The following is a 19,660-nucleotide window of genomic DNA, read 5'->3' on the forward strand; positions in this document are numbered from 1 at the left end:
ACTCCTGGCCCCCCTCCCTCCTGTTGAGTGCCCCCACAGCAAGCAGCTTTCTATGGGGATACCCTGGCTGAGTCCCAGCTCTGTGTGTCTATTCAGTCACAGAGCCCTGACCCGGCCCCGCTCTCCCCTCTCCCTCTGGCTAGCTGACATTGATTGACAGCCGCGGGAGCCAATGGCGCTGCTGCTTTGTCTCAGCCAATCACAAGGAGAGCCGGATGGCTAAGACACTCGTGGACATCGCTGGAGAGAGATTCAACAGAAAAATCAGTGTTGCATTTTCTGATATAGAATAAATGAAAAATGAATATGCAGACCCAGGATTTCATTGTAGAGATATTACCAATATGGTTCTCGAAGGTTCCCAAACTGTTAAATGGGTTAAAGTGATTTTAAAGGTTTGTTTTTTTTTTTTTTTTTTATAACATGTTAAACTTACCTGCTCTGTGTAAAGAATTTGCACAGAGCAGCCCGATACTTTCCTTCTGGGGTGGCCCAGTGGCGCTTTTGGCTCCTCCTCTTCAAGGGGTGCCCCCACAGAGAGCCGCTTTCCATGGGGGCACTTGTGCGGGCGCGCTCACAAGTCCCGCTGCTGCGCCCATTGACACAGACAGCAGGACTCGGTCTTGTGTCACTGGATTTGATTGACAGCAGTGGGAGACAATAGCTCAATCTATCCAATGGGGACTGAAACAGCGGTTGGAGCTACTGGGCTTGTGCTCGTCACTGGAATGGATGGGTTGAGGTGAGAAAAGGGGGGGAGGGGGCTCTGGGGGCAGCTGCAGCACAGAAGGTTTTTCACCTTAATGCATTAAGGTAAAAAAAACCTTGAGACTTTACAACTACTTTAAAGCGGAGGTCCACCCTAAAGTGGACCTTCCGCTCATCGGAACCCTCCCCCCCTCCGGTGCCACAATCGGCACCTTTCAGGGGGGAGGGGGGTGCAGTTACCTGGATAATCCAGGTAACTGCACCCACTTCCGGGACAGCTCTCTGCGGAAAGGGGAGTAACTTACGCCCCTTTCCGCAAGTGCCCGCCCCTTCCCGCAAGTGCCCCGCTGCCTGCTGGGAAACACACAGCTCCCAGAGGCAGCGGGGAGCGTCCTTATTGCGCAGCGCAATTCGCGCATGCGCAGTAGGGAACCGGGAAATGAAGCCGAAAGGCTCCATTTCCTGATTCCCATACCCAAGATGGCGGCGGCAGGACCCGACAGACGACCTAGCGATCGGCTTCGGGTGCCGACATCGCGGGCGCGCTGGACAGGTAAGTGTCACTATTTTAAAAGTCAGCAGCTGCAGTATTTGTAGCTGCTGGCTTTTAAAAAAAAAAAAAAACGCGGAGTCCCGGTGGACTCCCGCTTTAACTCTCCAGCATCTACCAAAGAAACAAGATCAACTTTGTGTGCACTGCCCATAAATGAAATGTCAAAGTCCCCTACAGCCTGTACTGAGCTAGAGGTCACAGCATCGGATTTACCAATCTCTGATCACCCGTACTGTTTTTAAATGTAACAGGTTAAAGCTAATGTTATATTATGTTTTTGACATTATAACTGTTTTAGGTATACTGGTTTAAAGATGGCAAACAGATTTCAAAGAAAAATGAACACTGTAACATGAGGAGAGAAGCAGATGGATCCTGTTCTTTACATATAGAATATGCCAATAATGATGATGATGGAAATTATACAATCATGGCTGCAAATCCTCAGGTAACATGAACAGCTTTTATATGCAATTTAAATATTATGTATTTTTTTTTAAGATTATTAAATACAAATTAATGTTTTATTTGAAAAAAGAACCTTGCTGAGCATTATTTTCATCTAAACTAGTGACAGAACATTGGCCCAGTGTGAGTTTACAAATACTATAACATGCAGTACTACTCTTCCCATGCCTTTACTTGCTATATAAATGTGGAAGAATTGAAAGAATTGAAAGAATTAAAATAAAAAAATGGACTTCTGCAGCTAAGCTTATCATAGCTGTAGGTAGTGAGGACAATTACAGACACAACATGGCTTTCACTGAATTCCAAAATGGATTGTATTTTTGTATGCATATTTTTTTTATTTATAATGTTCAGGAATCTAAAAATATATAATTTTATTTATTACATTTATTACAAAATTGTAATTTAATTTACAATAATACAAATTCATATTTACAGTCTGCAACAAGCAGGTAGCACATACAACACTAGCCTGAATATGTTCTATAAATGAACATTTCACTAGTCTGAATAAATAAATAGCTTTATTACAAATTCAGGATTTTCTATTTTGCTTAAAACTTGTATAAAAACAAAATAGTGTGATGTACACTAATGTAGTGGTTAATTGGTGTAGTTTTATAATAAATTACATTACAGTCTTAACTTTTTAGAGGGAAAATGTTAGGCAAACCATATGCACATTTGTTTGATCATAAGCTTACAACTTAACACCAGTAATCTGCACTTAAAGGGTAACTCCACTTTCGTGGTAAAAAAAATAATAATACATATATATATATATATATATATATATATATATATATATATATATATATATATATATATATATATATATATACACACACATACACGTACACACATATATATATATATATATATATATATATATATATACACACACATACACGTACACACACACATATATATATATATATATATATATATATATATATATATATATATATATATATCATTTATAATTGCGACACAAGTCATATTGTAATTGAATGTTATTTAAAATGACCTTTCCTTTTCAATTTGCAGCTCTGTAATTTTTTGTATGATGCAATGCAATATGGCTACCCAGAGGTGTTCTGTACACAGAATGTGTACAGAATGCCCCTTAGAAATGTATTTTCCTGCTTGTGTGATTGGTCACTGATTTTCCCAGAAGTCTGCACTAAGATGCAAGTCAGTTATCAGGCATCCCCTGCAACAAAAATGTAATTTTGTTGAGATGCTCCCAATAGGAAATCGCATCGAAAGGGATGCAGACACTGCAATTTTCGCCATTAGAGCCCGGCATGTGCAGCAGCTGATTGATAATTATGAAACCACTCCCATTAGATTTAGTTACCACATGGACACAGACAAACACACAGGGATTTCTTCAGAATAACAAAAGGTAGGAATCTGCAACAAAGTTTCTTAAAATTCTTGCAATGTACACAGATCACACAGAGGGGAATGTTTTTTTTCTTCTCAACGAATGGGGAGTTAAAAATATTTCCTGCAGATAGTTGCGGCTTCTAAATAAGTTTAGTTGTGTTTAATTGCTTCAGAGTTTTCAGGCCTTTTTCCCAATACCTCATTCTTGGGGAATGTTATAAACCAAGCACCTTGTCTTCCTTTTGGTGGGTAGTTTTCTGAGCAAAAGATAGAGCTGTGCAATTGAAATGGAATACAGAGTAAAGCTTGCATTTACTGTTGCGTGCCTGCTTGACAGAAGATGACTGAGGGCCAGTTCACACCATAGAAACGCAGTCCGCATGCGTTCCAGATGCTTTTCTGCATTCGTATTTTTCATCTGTTTTTGATAACATCTTTGATGCCTTTTTGGTGCGTTCCAGTGCTTTTTTTCCCCCCTCTTTTTTCTTCACCTTAAATAAGGACTTGTGTGTTCCAGTGTATTTTTGGTGTGTTTGGGTGCGTTCCGTGCATTTTTAATGTGTTTTACCACGTTCCATTACAGTTCAATTCAGAAAGAGATGCAGTATGTTCTACTTTGTTTTATGGAAGAGGAACGCACTGAAACTGACCACACTGGTATGAACTGTGCCATTGAAAACTATTTAACCTACTATCCATGCATTTTTGATGCAGAAAAAAAACGCACTGGACTGCATATGGTGTGAACTGGCCCTGACACAGTTAGAGAGGGGTGACATCAGTTGCTGCAGGTAATCAGTGGATCTGTTGGGAATGTCAGCACAGGCACAGGCAATCATGAGCTTTTCCTCCTCCATGTACCCAGGAAAGTGGCTGCAAACACAACCCATTCCATTTCAAAAACACACTGCAGCTATCTGTAGCTAAATGAAATTCATGTTTAATTGCAGATAGCTCTTGATAGCCACAGATAGTCGACCCTGGATGCATCACTTTCCCTCTTTTCCTAAACGCAGCTAAGCTGTATGCAACTAAACGTTGCTAATCATTATGTAAGAACAACATGATTTCTTTGCATTGTGTGGGTCCAGCAACTTTTCGAAAACTCTTCTAAACATAGCAGAACTCTGGAATTTAGACACCCTTGTGAATGTAACCAAGGAGGGACGCAAATGCACAAGACATTATGGCCTCAAGATGGCGCAGTTGTTACTGGAATGCCCGATATAGGCTGAATAATATAGTTGGTCTTTGGATGCAATTTGCCATATAATACATGTTATTTTATACTGAACATAAGTTTTGACTTTATTTTGGGAATTCATAAATTAAACTGGCAGCCTTCTGTCAGATCAGAACTATTCAACACAGATTTACTTAGTGTTTAAAGGGTGCCTACAGATGGACTGATAACTACCGAAGAATTATGCCCTTTCTTAAATGTCTTACTCAGTATTAAATCCAGCCTTAACACTTTCTTATGTTATACTTTACCATTGTTGATGTAGATTATATTTTATTTTTCAGGGAAAAATCAGCTGCTCTGGACATTTACTTGTACAGTCAGCTCCACTACGTCCTCGTTCAATTCCTACTGTACTGGCCCACAGGTAATGTCTTTATTACATACTCCTGTCATTGGTTTTCACTTTTCATACTGACCTATTAAACTGGAATGCTCACAGTTCACAAGCACGGAGACTTACATATTACCTGTGTAGCTTGTGCTACTATTCCCAAATGGGCACCCAAAACATGAGGACCCATTAGGGGTACTATAAAGGAATGCACAGAAAGCTTGGTGCAGGCACAGGCATAAGGTCTGGAAGGAAACCAGACTCTCGATTTACTGCTGTTCATCATGGTTCAGCAATCTGTAGATTAGCCAAAGTACATCTAAAGCCAAAACTTTTTCATTTATTTTTTATTAGTTATAGACAAAGTAGGGAATGGATACAACCACTGATATGTTTAGTTTTGGTATATGTGTCCCACTAGATTGAATTGGCTTTAATTCCCCAAGATACAAAATAATGTAAAGTCAGATTTTCTTTTTTTAATAAGGTTTTATTTACATTGAAGTGCTACACTCGTAGGAGCCATAGGATCACTGTCCGGGTCTGCCCCACAGACTTTGCCCTGCAGCCAGGCACACACAGGCTCATTCACACATTTCTTCAATGACTAGTCTAGGGGTGTTTTTTTTATTTGTTTTTATTTTTGGGAACTTGGATAGGGTTGAGGGAAGTAGGTGAGATACTCCAAAAACTAGAACTGTGTTCACTTAAGGACCTAGGTATTCTTCAGGACAAGCTATATTAAAGTCTGTGCTTATAGCAAACAGTAGACTTTAGTTTTAATGTAGTAGTAGTAGTAGTAGTAGTAGTAGTAGTAGTAGTAGTAGTAGTAGCAGTAGTAAACTATAAATTCCTCTCTTAGAGCTACAAAAACAGAGTCCCTTTTAAATGGAAGAATATATGGACAAGCTCTTTAGGACACCAGCCAGTGTTCCCTTTAAATAGGCCCACAGCTGACTTTCTCCAGCACCAGAGGGGTGGCAAAAGCACAAAGGTCTCCAAGATCTCTTAAGCGTCTGTACTTACACAAGGCCCAAGGACAGCTGGTTGCCTCCTTCCAACTTCCAAGCAACACCTTACTGTGGTGATACCAAACCAGATCTTCTGCAAACAGTCTCTCCTCAGCCAACTTTCTTTAGCACCCAGGTCTCAGCATCTAGGCCCTCAGGCTTGCCATCAGAGCCTGCCTCTATGGGATAGGTCAGGGCTGTATCCATATTCATGTTGCCATCTGCATAACTCCACACCAATCATCCAGAAACTTTTCAAGTTCCCTGAAGAGGAAGCTATAGACCAGACTGACAGCAGCTGTACGCACTGAGCAGACCTGACTAATAGATTGCAGCTTCACTGTGTACAGTAAGAAAATGATGCTTTTACCTAACAAACAATTACAGCCACATTGATTACAGTGTCTCAACTAAATGTAACTAAATGTTTGGAACCCCCAAACATTATATATATTTTTTTAGCAGAGACTCTAGAGAATAAAACGGCGATTGTTGCAATATTTTGTGTCACACGGTATTTGCGCAGCGGTGTTTTAAACGCAACTTTTTGGGAAAAAGGACACTTTCATGAATAATAAAAAACAAAACAGTAAAATTAGCCCAATTTTTTTGCGTAATGTGAAAGATAATAGATACCAAACATGTCACACTTTATAATTACGTGCACTTGTAGATTGACGACAAAGTACGGTACCTAAAAATCTCAATAGGCGACGCTTTAAAAAATTTTTACGGTTACCAGGTTAGCGTTACAGAGGAGGTCTAGTGCTAGAATTATTGCTCTCGCTCTGACGATCGCGGCGATACCTCACATGTGTGATTTGAACACCGTTTACATATGCGGGCGCGACTTCCGTATGCGTTTTCTTTGCTTCGCGAGCTCGCGGGGACGGCGGGCGCTTTAAAAAATTTTTTTTTATTTTTTTATTTATTTTATTTATTTTAAAATGACTAAATTGTTTTTTTTTTTTTTTTTAAATTGATCACTTTTATTGCTGTCACAAGGAATGCAAACATCCCTTGTGACAGTAATAGGTGGTGACAGGTCCTCTTTATGGAGGGATCGGGGGTCTAAAGACCCCCCACCCTTCCTTTACACTTCAATGTATTCAGATCGCCGAAAACGGCGATTCTGAATACCGGATATTTTTTTAAAACCGGCGCCATTGGCAGCCGAGTAAACGGGAAGTGACGTCATGACGTCGCTTCCGTGTTTACGATGAGGAGACTGGAACGAAGCCGATTACGGCTTCGCTCCAGTTCCTCCCCAGCAGCCGGAGGCGTCGGATCACGAATCGGTGCTCCCGATCGAGCGGGAGCACCGGTAACAGCGGCGGGAGGCGGCGGGAGGGGGGGACGTCCCCTCCCGCTCCTCTGGCATAACAGCCGAGCAGCTTTTAGCCACATCGGTTGTTATGCCTGGATAGCCAATCGCCTGCTGCAAAAAACGGTACCGGGATGATGCCTGCAGGTGCGGGCATCATCCCGGTATAACCCCCGGAAGCCGAGTACGCATATCTGCGTATGCTCGGCGGGAAAGGGTTATAGTAACTAGTCAAAAAGATCCCCAATTAGGAAAGGCAACTTGGGGTCAACTGAAACGTGAATGATGTTTGAATAGTTTCAGAGAGATCAGGGGAGAGGGGACAAACCTGGCATGCTCCAGCAAGGGTAAGAAAATGGGATGGCCAACATGCAGAATATTTTATAAAAGTTGGTGGATTACAATATAGGACTTTGCACCATAAACTCCAAAGCCCTATTGTTCTAAGACATAGAAAAAACAGAAGGAAGTCGAATACCTTTTGGGTATTAAGGGACAGTAATATTGAGGGTCATTAGTGTGATTTAAAGAGTTGATTAAGCTGTAGGATTCTGTGAATATTGTCTCTACCCTTTTGGACAGGTACATAGTTGACTTGAGTCTTTGAAAACGATGGTGGGCAGACCTGTGTTGAGACAGGAGGTCAATATTTTGGCTAATAGTTTGATGTCTAAATGTAGTAGTAAGATGAGGAGGGGGGTAATTTGATCAATTAGAGAAATCAGTAGATGGCTTGGGTATCATGATGCACATGGCTGCTGTTAAGGAAATTGTGCAGAAATGTTTGCTTTTGAGCAAACTGTTAAATGTGGCAGTCAGACAGGACATAAAGCAAAGGATACAGGATAATTTCTTACAATAGGTTATGGTAAACCACTCAGTTGAAGGTTGTTTGTTAGGCCTAAGAGACTTGATTGTGTTTTGAACCTCCATTGAAGTAATTTCTGCCTCTAAAGCGTCTCTGAGCATTTGTGTGATTATTGGTGTTGCAATCATGGAAAAAAACGTGACGCCTTAAGGTGGTTAAAAGAATGTTGTTTAGTTGTCATGGCTGACATATGTTTGTAAAATGCTTGGATAATTTGAGTAGGATTGCTGTTCAGTGAGCTATTTCGTTGCTTGAGATGGGTGGGTTTGTGCAATATGTCAGCTTGGCAAAGACTTGAGCTAACTTGGTATCTGACTTGCTGATTTTTAAATCTTTCAGACAGCTTTTACTGGAAGCATCCCCATTGGAAGGTTTCCCATCTTTCAGAACAGTCATGTGGCTGAAAAGAGTCCGATATTTGTTTCTGTGCATGAGTATAAACAGGCTTACAGATGTAGCACCCTGGTGTTTAGGCAGGGTTGCTCCTAAATTTACCTGCCCTGGCTAATTGTCGCGGATCAAATAATTTCACTCTAAGTCTGTAATTGCTGCACTTCTCTCTTATGCCTCTAGGTGGCCGGGTGCCTGGTGGCATTAGATATGAGAGGGGCACTGCAAGGTCAGATTATGGGTATATGGGGCATCTCAGCAAATGGGCAGGGGTTTTCTTGGATCCCTTGGTCTGCTGGGAGAACCTATATATTTGGGTGGAGTCAGGTGATCAGTGTTCTGTGCCACCTGGATGCCTGTCTGGGTGGACGTTTGTTGTAATGCCTGGGCTGCTAAGCCAGAGTTTGGGCCTATCCCGGGCAATCCTGGCTGCTAGGCTGTCTGAGGGCCTATCCAGAAGCAAGAGAGCAGCGCAGGGTTGGGATTGCGGCTTGCAGTCCAACCAGAAGTGACGGTTCTGCCAGCCGCAGAACCTGTTAGTAGTCCGAGTTAGAGGGGACGCTGTCGCTACTAAGGGACCAACCACCTTACTACCAGGGACCACAGTGAGTAACTGAAGCAAGTACTGGAGCAGCATTCACACCAACCGGGGATGGTGAAGAATCGGGAAACTTCAGTGGGTATCAAGCCAGGGACCCAGCCAGCAGTGGTAACGCTTGCAGAGCAGCCTTGTGTGTCAAGCCAGGGACAGAACAGGCCAGTGGGGTAAAGCTTGAGAAGTATCTTGAGTGCCAAGCAAGGGACCCAGCAGAGAGATGGGAGTGAAGCTTGAGGAAGATACTACTACAAAGAGTTGAGGAGCTCAATGGATTCAGTGGCATTGAATTATCTAGTCTAGAGAGAGACTGGGAGCTCAGTGCGCTGAAGAACTACAAGAAGTGACTGTAGTGGAAGTGAAGGAACTGTTACACTTTGTGTTAGGGACTGTTAAAGACTGTTACCATAGGAGACAGCATTCCTACACATGCAGATGTGGGGTCTTGCTGGATGCCTTTCCCTGAATGGCTATCCTACTGTTGAAGTCTTGGAGTCTGCCAATTAATCTTGCAACTACCTAAGGTTGTCCTGGCCCTAACCCTCTCTCCCAAAGTTCTGTTAAGAGAAATAAAATCTCTTTTGCATTAAAGAAGTGTATGGCGCCCATTTAATCTACCTTGCATTACACCCACTATGCCATTCAACCCACCATATCCAGAAGGATGTCAGCTATCTCTGGCCCCGGAGGTTCTCATTAGACTGAAGGAGGGTTGGGACATGGCTACACATGTTAAAGAAAATGCAAAAGTAGTGATAATGAGTAAAGTGCATTGATTATGTGTAAAGTGCTGAGACCAAGAGCAAACACTCAGACTTCAATCTTCTGGTGTCAAAAGGGGAAAGGGATAGAAATATGATTGCCTGCCATGCATGACTGCTGTGCTACTTCTGCTGGTACATAAATTAATAGTTTACACAGGACAGTAATATGGGAACTTTAATTTCTGACTTGTTTTTGAAGTTGAAAACACTTGTAAAATACATGCTTGCTCTGCTGGGCAATTAATTACATGGTGAAGCCAGAATCAGATCGTCAGTCCTAGGATCTTATAGATCCTACGTGGAGAGAACTCACAAAGACCTATATAAATCCCAAGAAAATGAGAAGGAAATTCAATTAATTATTTAGCTGCCCTCCTGTATATTATGAATAAAACAAAAAATGCAGATGAAATGTGAAGCAATTAAAGCAGGGGTATCAAACTTAATTTAGTAGCAGGCCGCATCATCAATATGGTTGCCCTTAATGGGCTGGTTGTATCTGTAAAACTATATAAATCCACTCCTTGTGCCACTGCCAGGAAGAAGCAGGGACAAAGATGGGAAGCAGAAAGCACAGGGTCTGGAGGAGGACCAGAGTAGGTCTGATGTCAACTGCCAGAGTCTGCTGAATGCTGAGACCAGGGCAGGCAGGGAGACAAGGGGGTGCTGCAGATGTGCTTCTCACTGCTGCCCCCTGCTGAGGCAAGGTAGGTGTGGCGAGGAGGGGGATGCTGCAGCTGCAGCAGAGGTGTGAGGTCCTCATGAAATGGACTTGAGGGCCGGATTTGGCCCATGGGACTTGTGTTTGACACATCTGAATTACAGCAATGACCTGTCGAGAGCATATACCACTGTACATTAAAAATAGGGCTGAACAAACTTTTTATCTTGTTATAAATGAATGCATCTTTTTTATTAAGATTGCATATCCCTTGTGTAGGGTGAGGCCACGTCAGACAGAAGTGGAAAGTGAAACTGTACAGGAAAGATTCTTCCGGCCATACTTTCTCCAAGCTCCTGGAGATATGGTGGCACATGAAGGGCGGTTATGCAGGTTAGACTGCAAGGTAAGAAATATAGAGGTCTACTTAATGGTATTCTATTAAATGCCCTTCCTATACTAATTCAAAGAAAGAAATTGAAAAAATTATTTGTTTTAACAGGTTAGTGGTCTACCGCCACCAGACATTATGTGGCTTCTTAATGGAATACCCGTCTCATCAGATGTTACTCACAAAATGCTGGTCAGAGAGAATGGAATTCACTCACTTCTCATTGATCCTCTTTCACAAGCTGATGGCGGGACATACACCTGCATTGCCACTAATAAGACAGGACAAAACTCATTCAGCTTAGAGCTGAGTGTGATGGGTAAGATTGCATGTGATATGTTATTTTATACCTAGCGTGAACAGTAGGTAAGCACTTGAAGGCAATACCGGTCACTTGCTAAAAAAAAAAATCATTGATAACTGCAGGTCAAATGAACCACAGCATTAAATAGAATTCAGTAACTGTGGCTTGTGTCTGTGCGCTATTTGAAATCAGTACTGTAAGCACAGACAGACCTGTAGTCTTACTGATAATTATCCTGAGATATCCTATCCTAGGACAGGTCAGAGCATCATGTACTACAATATTACTTAAATAAAATGAAAGTGGCACTGCCACCTTGCCCACTAAATGAGAGTGCCTGTGTACAGGCACCGGGAACCTCACCAACCTATTGATATTGACCTTTTCAGTGTTTTCCCCACAGTTCTCTCCTCTGCCATAACCACTACCAAAATACCACATGTTGGCTGGTGTCAGGTGATATCACCCCATCTGACATGTAGTGCCGCATACACACGATCAGACTATCTGGCAGACTTAGTCCAGCGGACAACCCGCTGGACTTTGCAGCAGGGGTCCGCTGGTGTAGTGTCATATTTTGCTCTTTATCGTAGAATGCTCCGGAAGTGACGTTGCAGCCAGAATTTTAGCACTGCGCATGCGCGATGCGTTCCAAACATAAGCGCCATGTGTTCCAAAGGATTTGCAACAATGCAGACCAGTGAAACCATCACATAATGTCACGGAAGTGAGGGGAGGTAATCCCCTCCCCGAGCCACGGTTAGCCCACTCTCTCTCCGCTGCTCTCCGCTCTGTCTAAAGATAACGTCACTCTGTCTAAAGTTAACGTCCCGATTACCTCCCCTCACTTTCATGACATTATCTGACGGTCTCACTGAACTGCATTGTCTCAAATTCTCTGGAACGCATGGCGCAAGTGTTTGGAACGCATGGCGCAAGTGTGTTGGAACGCATGGCGCATGCGCAGTGCAAAATTTCTGGCCGCAACGTCACTTCCGGAGCATTCTACGATGGGGAGCAAAATATGACACTACAACAGACTTTCCGAACGAGTAGACCTGCCCACACACGACCGGACTTTCCTGGTGGACTAGGTCCGCCGGACTAAGGCTGGGGTCCGCCGGACTTTTGAAATGAACGGACTTGCCCACACACGGAGTAAAGTCCGTTCATTTTGAATGTGGCTCCAGGTAGTCAGGTTCCATCGGCGAGATTGACACGTCGTGAGCCCCGTCACCTGGTATGGATTTAAAGGGGGACCCCTACGCCAAAGTCCATACCAGACCCTTATCCAAGCACGCAGCCTGGCCGGTCAGGAAAGGGGGTGGGGACAAGTGAGCATCCCCCTCCTGAGCCGTACCAGGCCTCGTGCCCTCAACATGGGGGGATGCTTTGGGGAAGGGGGGCCCTGCGGCCCTCCTACCCCAAAGCACATTGTCCCCATGTTGATGAGGATAAGGGCCTCTTCCCAACAACCCTGACCATTGGTTGTCAGGTCTGCGGGCAGGGGGCTTATCAGGATTCGGGAGCCCCCTTTAATAAGGGGGTCCCCAGATCCTGGCCCCCCACCCTATGTGAATGAGTATGGGGTACGATGTACCCCTACCCATTCACCTGGGGGGAAAAAGTGTTAATAAAAAAACACAACACAGGTTTTTAAAATACTTTATTAGACAGCTCCGGGGGTCTTCTTCCGACTTCAGGGGTCTTCTCGCTGGACTCCTCCGATATCTTCTGCTCTTTTACCGCTAGCTCTTTTACTACCGGAGGAGCCCAGCTTTCTCCATCGTCGCCGCTGCCGTCCGGGGGTCTTCTTCCGACTTCGGGGGTCTTGTGCCACTCTTCAGTTCTTCTTGCCGGGCCTCCGCTTACTTCTACCAGCTCTTTTACTAGCGTTGGCCCGGAACAAGACCCCTGAAGTCAGAAGAAGCCCCCCGAAGATGGAAGAAGGCCCCTGGATGGCGGCGGCGATGAAGGAGAAAGCCGGGTTCCTCCGCTAGTAAAAGAGCTAGTAAAAGAGCAGAAGATAGAGGCGAGAAGACCCCCGGAGCTTCTAATAAAGTATTTTTTGTTGTGTTTTTTTATTAACAATTTTTCCCCCAGCTGAATGGGTAGGGGTACATCGTACCTCATACTCATTCACATAGGGTGGGGGGCCGGGATCTGGGGGATTCCCGGATTCTGATAAGCCCCCCACCCGCAGACCCCGACAACCAACGGCCAGGGTTGTCGGGAAGAGGCCCTTGTCCTCATCAACATGGGGAAAAGGTACTTTGGGGTGGGGGGGCCGCAGGGCCCCCTTCCCCAAAGCACCCCCCATGTTGAGGGCACGAGGCCTGATATTGCTCGGGGGGGCACTCACTCGTCTCCACCCACTTTCCTGACCGGCCAGGCTGCGTGCTCGGATAAGGGTCTGGTATGGACTTTGGGGGGACCTCCACGCCGTTTTTTCGGCGTAGGGGTTCCCTTTTAAATCCATACCAGGTGACGGGGCTCGCAAGGTGTCAATCTCGCCGCTAGAGGCAGCGACATTGACTTCCTGTGCTAGTCCTGTGTACCTGGAGTCACGTTGAAAAATAAACGGACTTTACTCCATGTGTGGGCAAGTCCATTCATTTCAAAAGTCCGGCAGACTAGCACACAGACGGACAGATTTTGAGTCAAGACTTCTTTCTAAGTCGACCAGACTTTTGAGAAGAAAAAGTCCGCTGGAGCCCACACACGGGCAGATTGTCTGGTGGATTCTGGGCAGCTGGACCAAGTCCGCCGGATAATCTGAACGTGTGTACGCGGCATTACAGTAACTAGGCCTAGCTATTGCCTGCTAGGCTTGAGTACTGCACCATGAGTGGAGGTCACTGGCCCCAACATGCCAGGAAGCACTTCATTTTTGCTGGCTGGGACAAAAGTAGTGGCTGGAGAGGAGGTTACTAGATGTAGATTTTCATTCTGTTTTTAAAAATGCACCTATTTAACCTTCCTACATTTTTCCCAATTTTCTTTCAGCAAAGGAAGTGCAGAGACCACCTGTATTTTTGGAGAAGCTGCAGAACTCTGGGGTACCAGAGGGTCATCCAGTTAGATTGGAGAGTCGAGTTATTGGAATGCCTCCTCCAGTCTTCTACTGGAAGAAAGACAATGAAACCATTCCAGCCCACAAACCTAGGATAAGGTATGTACTGACACTGTTCATTATCATGATTATCTGTGTTAACTAAGCTGTCGTGTTATTACAATATACTTATGTAATAACGTCTTTGGGATTAACACAGGAATTCATATAAGGACGTTTGTCCAACTAGAAGTTGATTGTTTCATAATTATATAGCCCAATATATCTTTAGCATGCATTCTATGAATGAAAGATAGTTTTCTGACACCAATGAGTCATTAGTGCCTGGAAACCATTACAAAAAACAACAATAGATTGGCTAAAATATTCCTTAATGGCCAATCAACTTTTTGCCTCAGGAAAAAAACTAAAGCCAGCCATACATGGATTGATTTTTTTTTTTCCGGTTCCACCTGAATTTTAATCCATGTATGGGCAGGTTGGTTGTATAGAAGTTGATCTACCAATCGAATTGTGTACAACCGCCCTATTGGAACATTTTCACTCGATCAGCACTAATGACTATAGCAGGCAGCACTGCTCAGTGTGTTCCAATGGTGGAGAAGTTTTCCCACTGTCAGAACACAATCTCACAGGGGGGAGGATTCCTTCAACCACCAAAAATAGGTGGATTTTGTAATTGAATCCTTTTTTTTTTTTTTCTTTGTGCAACCCACTGGTTGACCAAAAAAAAAAAAAAATACTAATGTATGGCTGCTTAAGGGTGTGTGCTCGTAATATTGTACGTAACTTTTATCCAGATCTTCTTATTAATAAGGGGGATATACTTTGCTTCTAAATGCTGTTTTGAAATGAGATGCTCTGTTCACTTTCATTGTGTATAATACTACAACAGATCTCTGTTTTATTACAGTAATACCTCAGATTGTGAGTAATGCTGTTAATAAGCATTTCACAATATGAGCTATTGTTTAAAAAAAATCCTGACTCACTTTTCAGGCGTTGTCTCACAAAACAAGCAGGATTCAAACCTTTGTGGTGTGCAATACTGCATTTGGCCAGAGGCGCCGGTGACACTCAGAGCCACTCGGATGCACTTGGATGCACTCGGATGCACTCGGAGACATTCGGAAACACTCTGTTCCCGACTGTTTCCGAGCTTCTCAGAGTTTTTCTGAGTGCATCCGAGTGGATTCTGAATGTGTCTCTGGTGCCCCCCCACCTCTGGCCACATGCGGTACTGCATACATTGGAAGTCACTATGGAATGGATTATCTGAGTCTCCATTGACTTCTATGGGGAAACTTGCTTTGATATACGAGTGCTTTGGATTACAAGCATTCTTCTGGAACAAACTATGCTCATAATCCAAGGTACCACTGTACTTCCATGTACTGTGTGATCAAATTAATACTCAAGAGAGATGTTGTGATTTGGATCTATTTTTCCTGAGATTTCTTGTTATCGTGGCTGGAGATCAGAAGATAATTATAATTCACTCAGTATTCTCTTGACCAAAAGGTGTAAAACTTAGTTTAGCCGACAATACTAAGGTTCTGTTCTACGTTGTCTGATAAATATTATTCATCAAGATTATGGCATAAAAAAATTGCAATTTTACATGCCCATCTATATTTGCCCCGTATTTATATGTCGCATTTGATTTTCCAAATTGTGAGAAAGATATGTGCTGTTTTTGTCCATTTTGCAGTATGCACCAGGATGCCACGGGGTATGTGTGCCTTCTCATCCAGCCAGCTAAAAAAGAGGACGCAGGGTGGTATACATTGTCAGCAAAGAATGAAGCAGGGATTGTGTCCTGTACTGCTAGACTTGACATATACGGTAGGTTTAAGTGCATTCTAATATATGAAAAAAAACAAAGACTATAACTAAGGTATATTAGCAAACAAGCAGTATTTCTTGGACTGGTAAAAATGTACAAAAGAGACATGCATGTTATCTGATGTGTATTATAAGAGAAGCATGTTACCAAGAAGAGTGGTATGGGAACTGTACATAACCACAGAGCGTTGTATGATAGATGCACATTATGTTAGCTATTTACATAAAAGCTGGATAGAGCGAAGGGATTCAGTGGGTACTTCTAGAGATACTTGGTGCATTCATATGTACTACTCTCTCTAAATCTTCACTATACTATAAATTCTACTCACCTGGCATACATTTACATGTCAAATTAAAATAAATATCATTAAAAAAAATTGTTAATAAAAGGGGGTTACCAGAGAGGTTAGGGACTACCTGATCCTAGAAGACCACAAAGATTTCGAAAGATGTCTTACAATGGAGAAAATGAAGACAAGCCCCTGTCCAGAACAACCAATGGAATGCTTTATATATTTCTGTTAATGAATTGAGGGGGGGGGCGGCGCACATTTATTGAAACAGAGCAAAGGAGACATTGAGACTGGTTTACTAATGGAGTTGAGAACCTTAACTGAACAATTTGTGTGAATATTTATTACAATTATCCAATCATGTGAAAAAGAAATTCCTGTTCACTTGAAATAAAATAAATCATGGCTAGATGCTTTTCACACACAGATAATTGAATTGAAAATGTACAAATTTTTTCTGTGAAGGTTCCAAATATCTCTAGTGAATCAGCCTTCTTATATCTTTCAGCTTTCCACTGCAAATTTGACAGCCTAATGGGGACCAGTATTCGTGTTCATGTAGAGAGTTTATATGTCTTTAAGCCCCTGTACACACGGTCGGAGATTTCGACAACCAAATCCGTCGGATTTTGTCCGTCGGATCTTGTCCGAAACTGTTGCATACACACGGTCGGACAAAGTTGTCGAAAAATCAGATCTTTCAGAACGTGATGACGTAATTTCGTTACGATGGGACTACGTTCAGGCTAGTAGCCAACAGCTTTGATGTAGGAATTTGATCTGAGCATGCGTGGCACTTGGTCCGATCAAAATTCTATACACATGATCGGAGTATGTCCGATCGGCCCAGTTGGTCGGGAAATATTTCCAACAAGTTGGAAAATTGGGTCCGACGGATATTCTGACGGAATCAGTCCGATGCATACCACACACAGTCGGATTATCCGACAACACGGTCCGATAGGACACATTCCGACGGATTCTCCGACCGTGTGTACAAGGGCTAACTGTGAGGAGATGTTATCAAAATGTTCCTCTTACTCAGGAGATGGAAGGGCTAAAAACCCAGTCCCAGCCAATATATTTGTTATTTTTTTTAATAAAATACTGTGTGGATGGGTTTGAACAGGGTTCTCGAAACTTTTTAAACAAAGGACCAGATTACTGTCCTGCAAACTTTGGGGAGGGGGGGTTGTAGCTAGTGGAAGAAGAAAGTGTTCTGAAGTCAGTGGGAATAAACAATTCCCTGTCATTGATATTTGGAGGGGTAATAGTTGTCCTTTGTTGGTATCAGTGGAAGGAATAGTGCCCCTTCATTGATGTCAATGGGAGGAATAGTGCCCCATCCTTGCTGTCAGTGGGAGCACTAGTGCCCCAGCACTGGTGTCAGTGTGAGAAATAGTGCCCCAGCACTCGTGACAGTGGGAGAACTAGTACCCCATTATTGGTGTCAGTGGGAGCACTAGTGACCTGTTATTGGTGTCAGTGGGAGGACTAGTGCCCCATCATTGGTGACAGTGAGAGGAATGGTGCCCCATCACTGGTGTCAGGGAAGGAATAGTGCTCCATCATTAGTGTCCGTGGAAGTAACAGTACCCCATCATTGGTGTCTGTGAAAGGAATAGTGCCCCATCATTGAAATCAATGGAAGGAATAGTGCCCCATCACTTCTGTCAATGGGAGGAATAGTGTCCCACTGTCCATGTTTGTGTGAGGAACTACTCCCCATTATTGCTAAAAGTGGGGGGGGAATAATGCCCTTAAGGCTAGATAAAAGCAAGTAAGGGGCTGCAGTTTGGAGGCCACTGGGTTAGAACCTATGTCTTTATTGCTTTGCCCCCTTTGGGAAGATTTACTTTCATTTACTTTCCCCTTTATTACCATAAAATGACATGATGGGATGGATAGCTCTGATGGAGACAGAGACAGCAGCAAAAAAAATCTATTAAGTAGATTGAGGGCAGCTTAGAAAGTTTATCAGGTTTATATTGCTCTCTGAGTCTTCCTTTCCTGGTGACACCAGGACCCCTTTATTTCTTGTCCACTGGGGAAGTGAGAGAATGAGAACAAAAACTTCAATAACAATTTAACAGGAGTTCTATATTTTACTCTCGCTATCCAAAACTCAAAGCAAACTTTTTGCTAAAGGTGTGCCTAAAGTATAAGAAAACTGTGTGTTGCAGAATGTATTGACACCTTCACCCTTCCACACTGTCAGATTTTGTGGTACCATAGCCTAACAATATGTGTTGTTGTTTGTAATGACTAGTATATTTAAATTGACAGTATTACATTATTTTCCATAACTTTTTGCAGCTCAGTGGCACCAGCAGATTCCTCAGTCAATTAAAAAAATACGACCTCCTTCAAACCGTTACTCAACATTCTCCATGCCAAACCTGGATATTCTGAATTCGTACCCAACCGCAGAAACCCCGCTGAGCTTTATGTCTCCAGTCCGTGATGTGATAGAGAGTGATGAGCTGTGAATTCAGCTGGCTACAGTAACACTAAAACTGTGAAGAAAATTATGGCGGAAAGTTTACAAAAGTCAATTTTTCTATTTTTTTAAAATATGGTTTTAGTTTATTGCCCGTTTTAAACAGCCTAAAAAGTATTTAAACATTTAACCATATTGGGGCTTATAGGCACCATTGTTCACCCATATAGAAATGAATTTATCTTTTCTACAAGCTGGGCACACCAGAAATATACACAGATTTGTGTCACTGTGTCACTGACAGTGGGATCTGTTTTAACATGGTAATGCTGTGTATTTACCTTATTTAATTATTTATGTTATTAGGCAGAATAAAGATCAATAGATGTTCTATTAATATGAAGATGTGTATCATTTGTATTTAACAGATATTTACATTGTTCTTGTAGTGAGGCTGACACTGTAGATGCTTTCAGTTAACCGTGCCATCTCCCACTATTTAAGTCCTGGAAAGTTTGTCCATGTGAAATGGAAAAACAGATGTATTGTGAAATAAAGCGGCAACATACTGCATATTTTTAGACTTGTTTTATCATCAGTTGTTGTTTCGTCACGTTTTTGGGTTGTGTTCGATATGTGCAAAGAGAGATCACACAAATACTTTAAAATATAACATTTATTTAAAGTAATTATAGATAAAGATAAAGAAAATATAACAAGAATACTTAACTAAAGGTGCTTTTTAGCGCCATGGAGTCTCGTTTTGCTGTTTTGCAGCATGGCACGGGTGACCAGGACCAGACACTTGCCTCATGGACGTTCTGGTTGAGACTAGCCTCTTATAGGATTTTGCTGTGGTAATATAGAACTTGAAAATACCTCCTCCAGCCAACTCCCTTGGCAATATGTCCCCTCAAGGACTTGACCAGTTAAGAATAACATTCCTTTGGTGAACAGTAAATCTATGCATATGTCCTTATATGGCTCCTTGACCATGA

The 19,660-nt window shown here is 42.7% G+C and overlaps 1 protein-coding gene across 9 annotated transcripts in view; it reads left to right on the forward strand.

Annotated features, from left to right (window-relative positions):
- MYPN (myopalladin) overlaps positions 1–19,237 on the forward strand; it is a 254,461-nt gene extending 235,224 nt beyond the window's left edge. For all 9 annotated transcript variants that reach the window (XM_077454256.1, XM_077454259.1, XM_077454262.1 and 6 more), the window contains 7 exons: positions 1,560–1,709; positions 4,652–4,734; positions 10,593–10,719; positions 10,816–11,023; positions 14,015–14,180; positions 15,793–15,926; positions 18,539–19,237. In XM_077454256.1, coding sequence (XP_077310382.1) covers positions 1,560–1,709; positions 4,652–4,734; positions 10,593–10,719; positions 10,816–11,023; positions 14,015–14,180; positions 15,793–15,926; positions 18,539–18,711 — 1,041 coding nt within the window. In that variant the 3' untranslated portion in view covers positions 18,712–19,237. The remainder of the gene's footprint in view (positions 1–1,559; positions 1,710–4,651; positions 4,735–10,592; positions 10,720–10,815; positions 11,024–14,014; positions 14,181–15,792; positions 15,927–18,538) is intronic.
- Positions 19,238–19,660: the final 423 nt, after the last annotated feature.

This window comes from Lithobates pipiens, unplaced genomic scaffold (genome assembly GCF_037356315.1).
Source record: "Lithobates pipiens isolate NorthernLeopardFrog02 unplaced genomic scaffold, aLitPip1_a1.2 Scaffold_25, whole genome shotgun sequence".
Taxonomy (NCBI): Eukaryota; Metazoa; Chordata; class Amphibia; order Anura; family Ranidae; genus Lithobates; species Lithobates pipiens.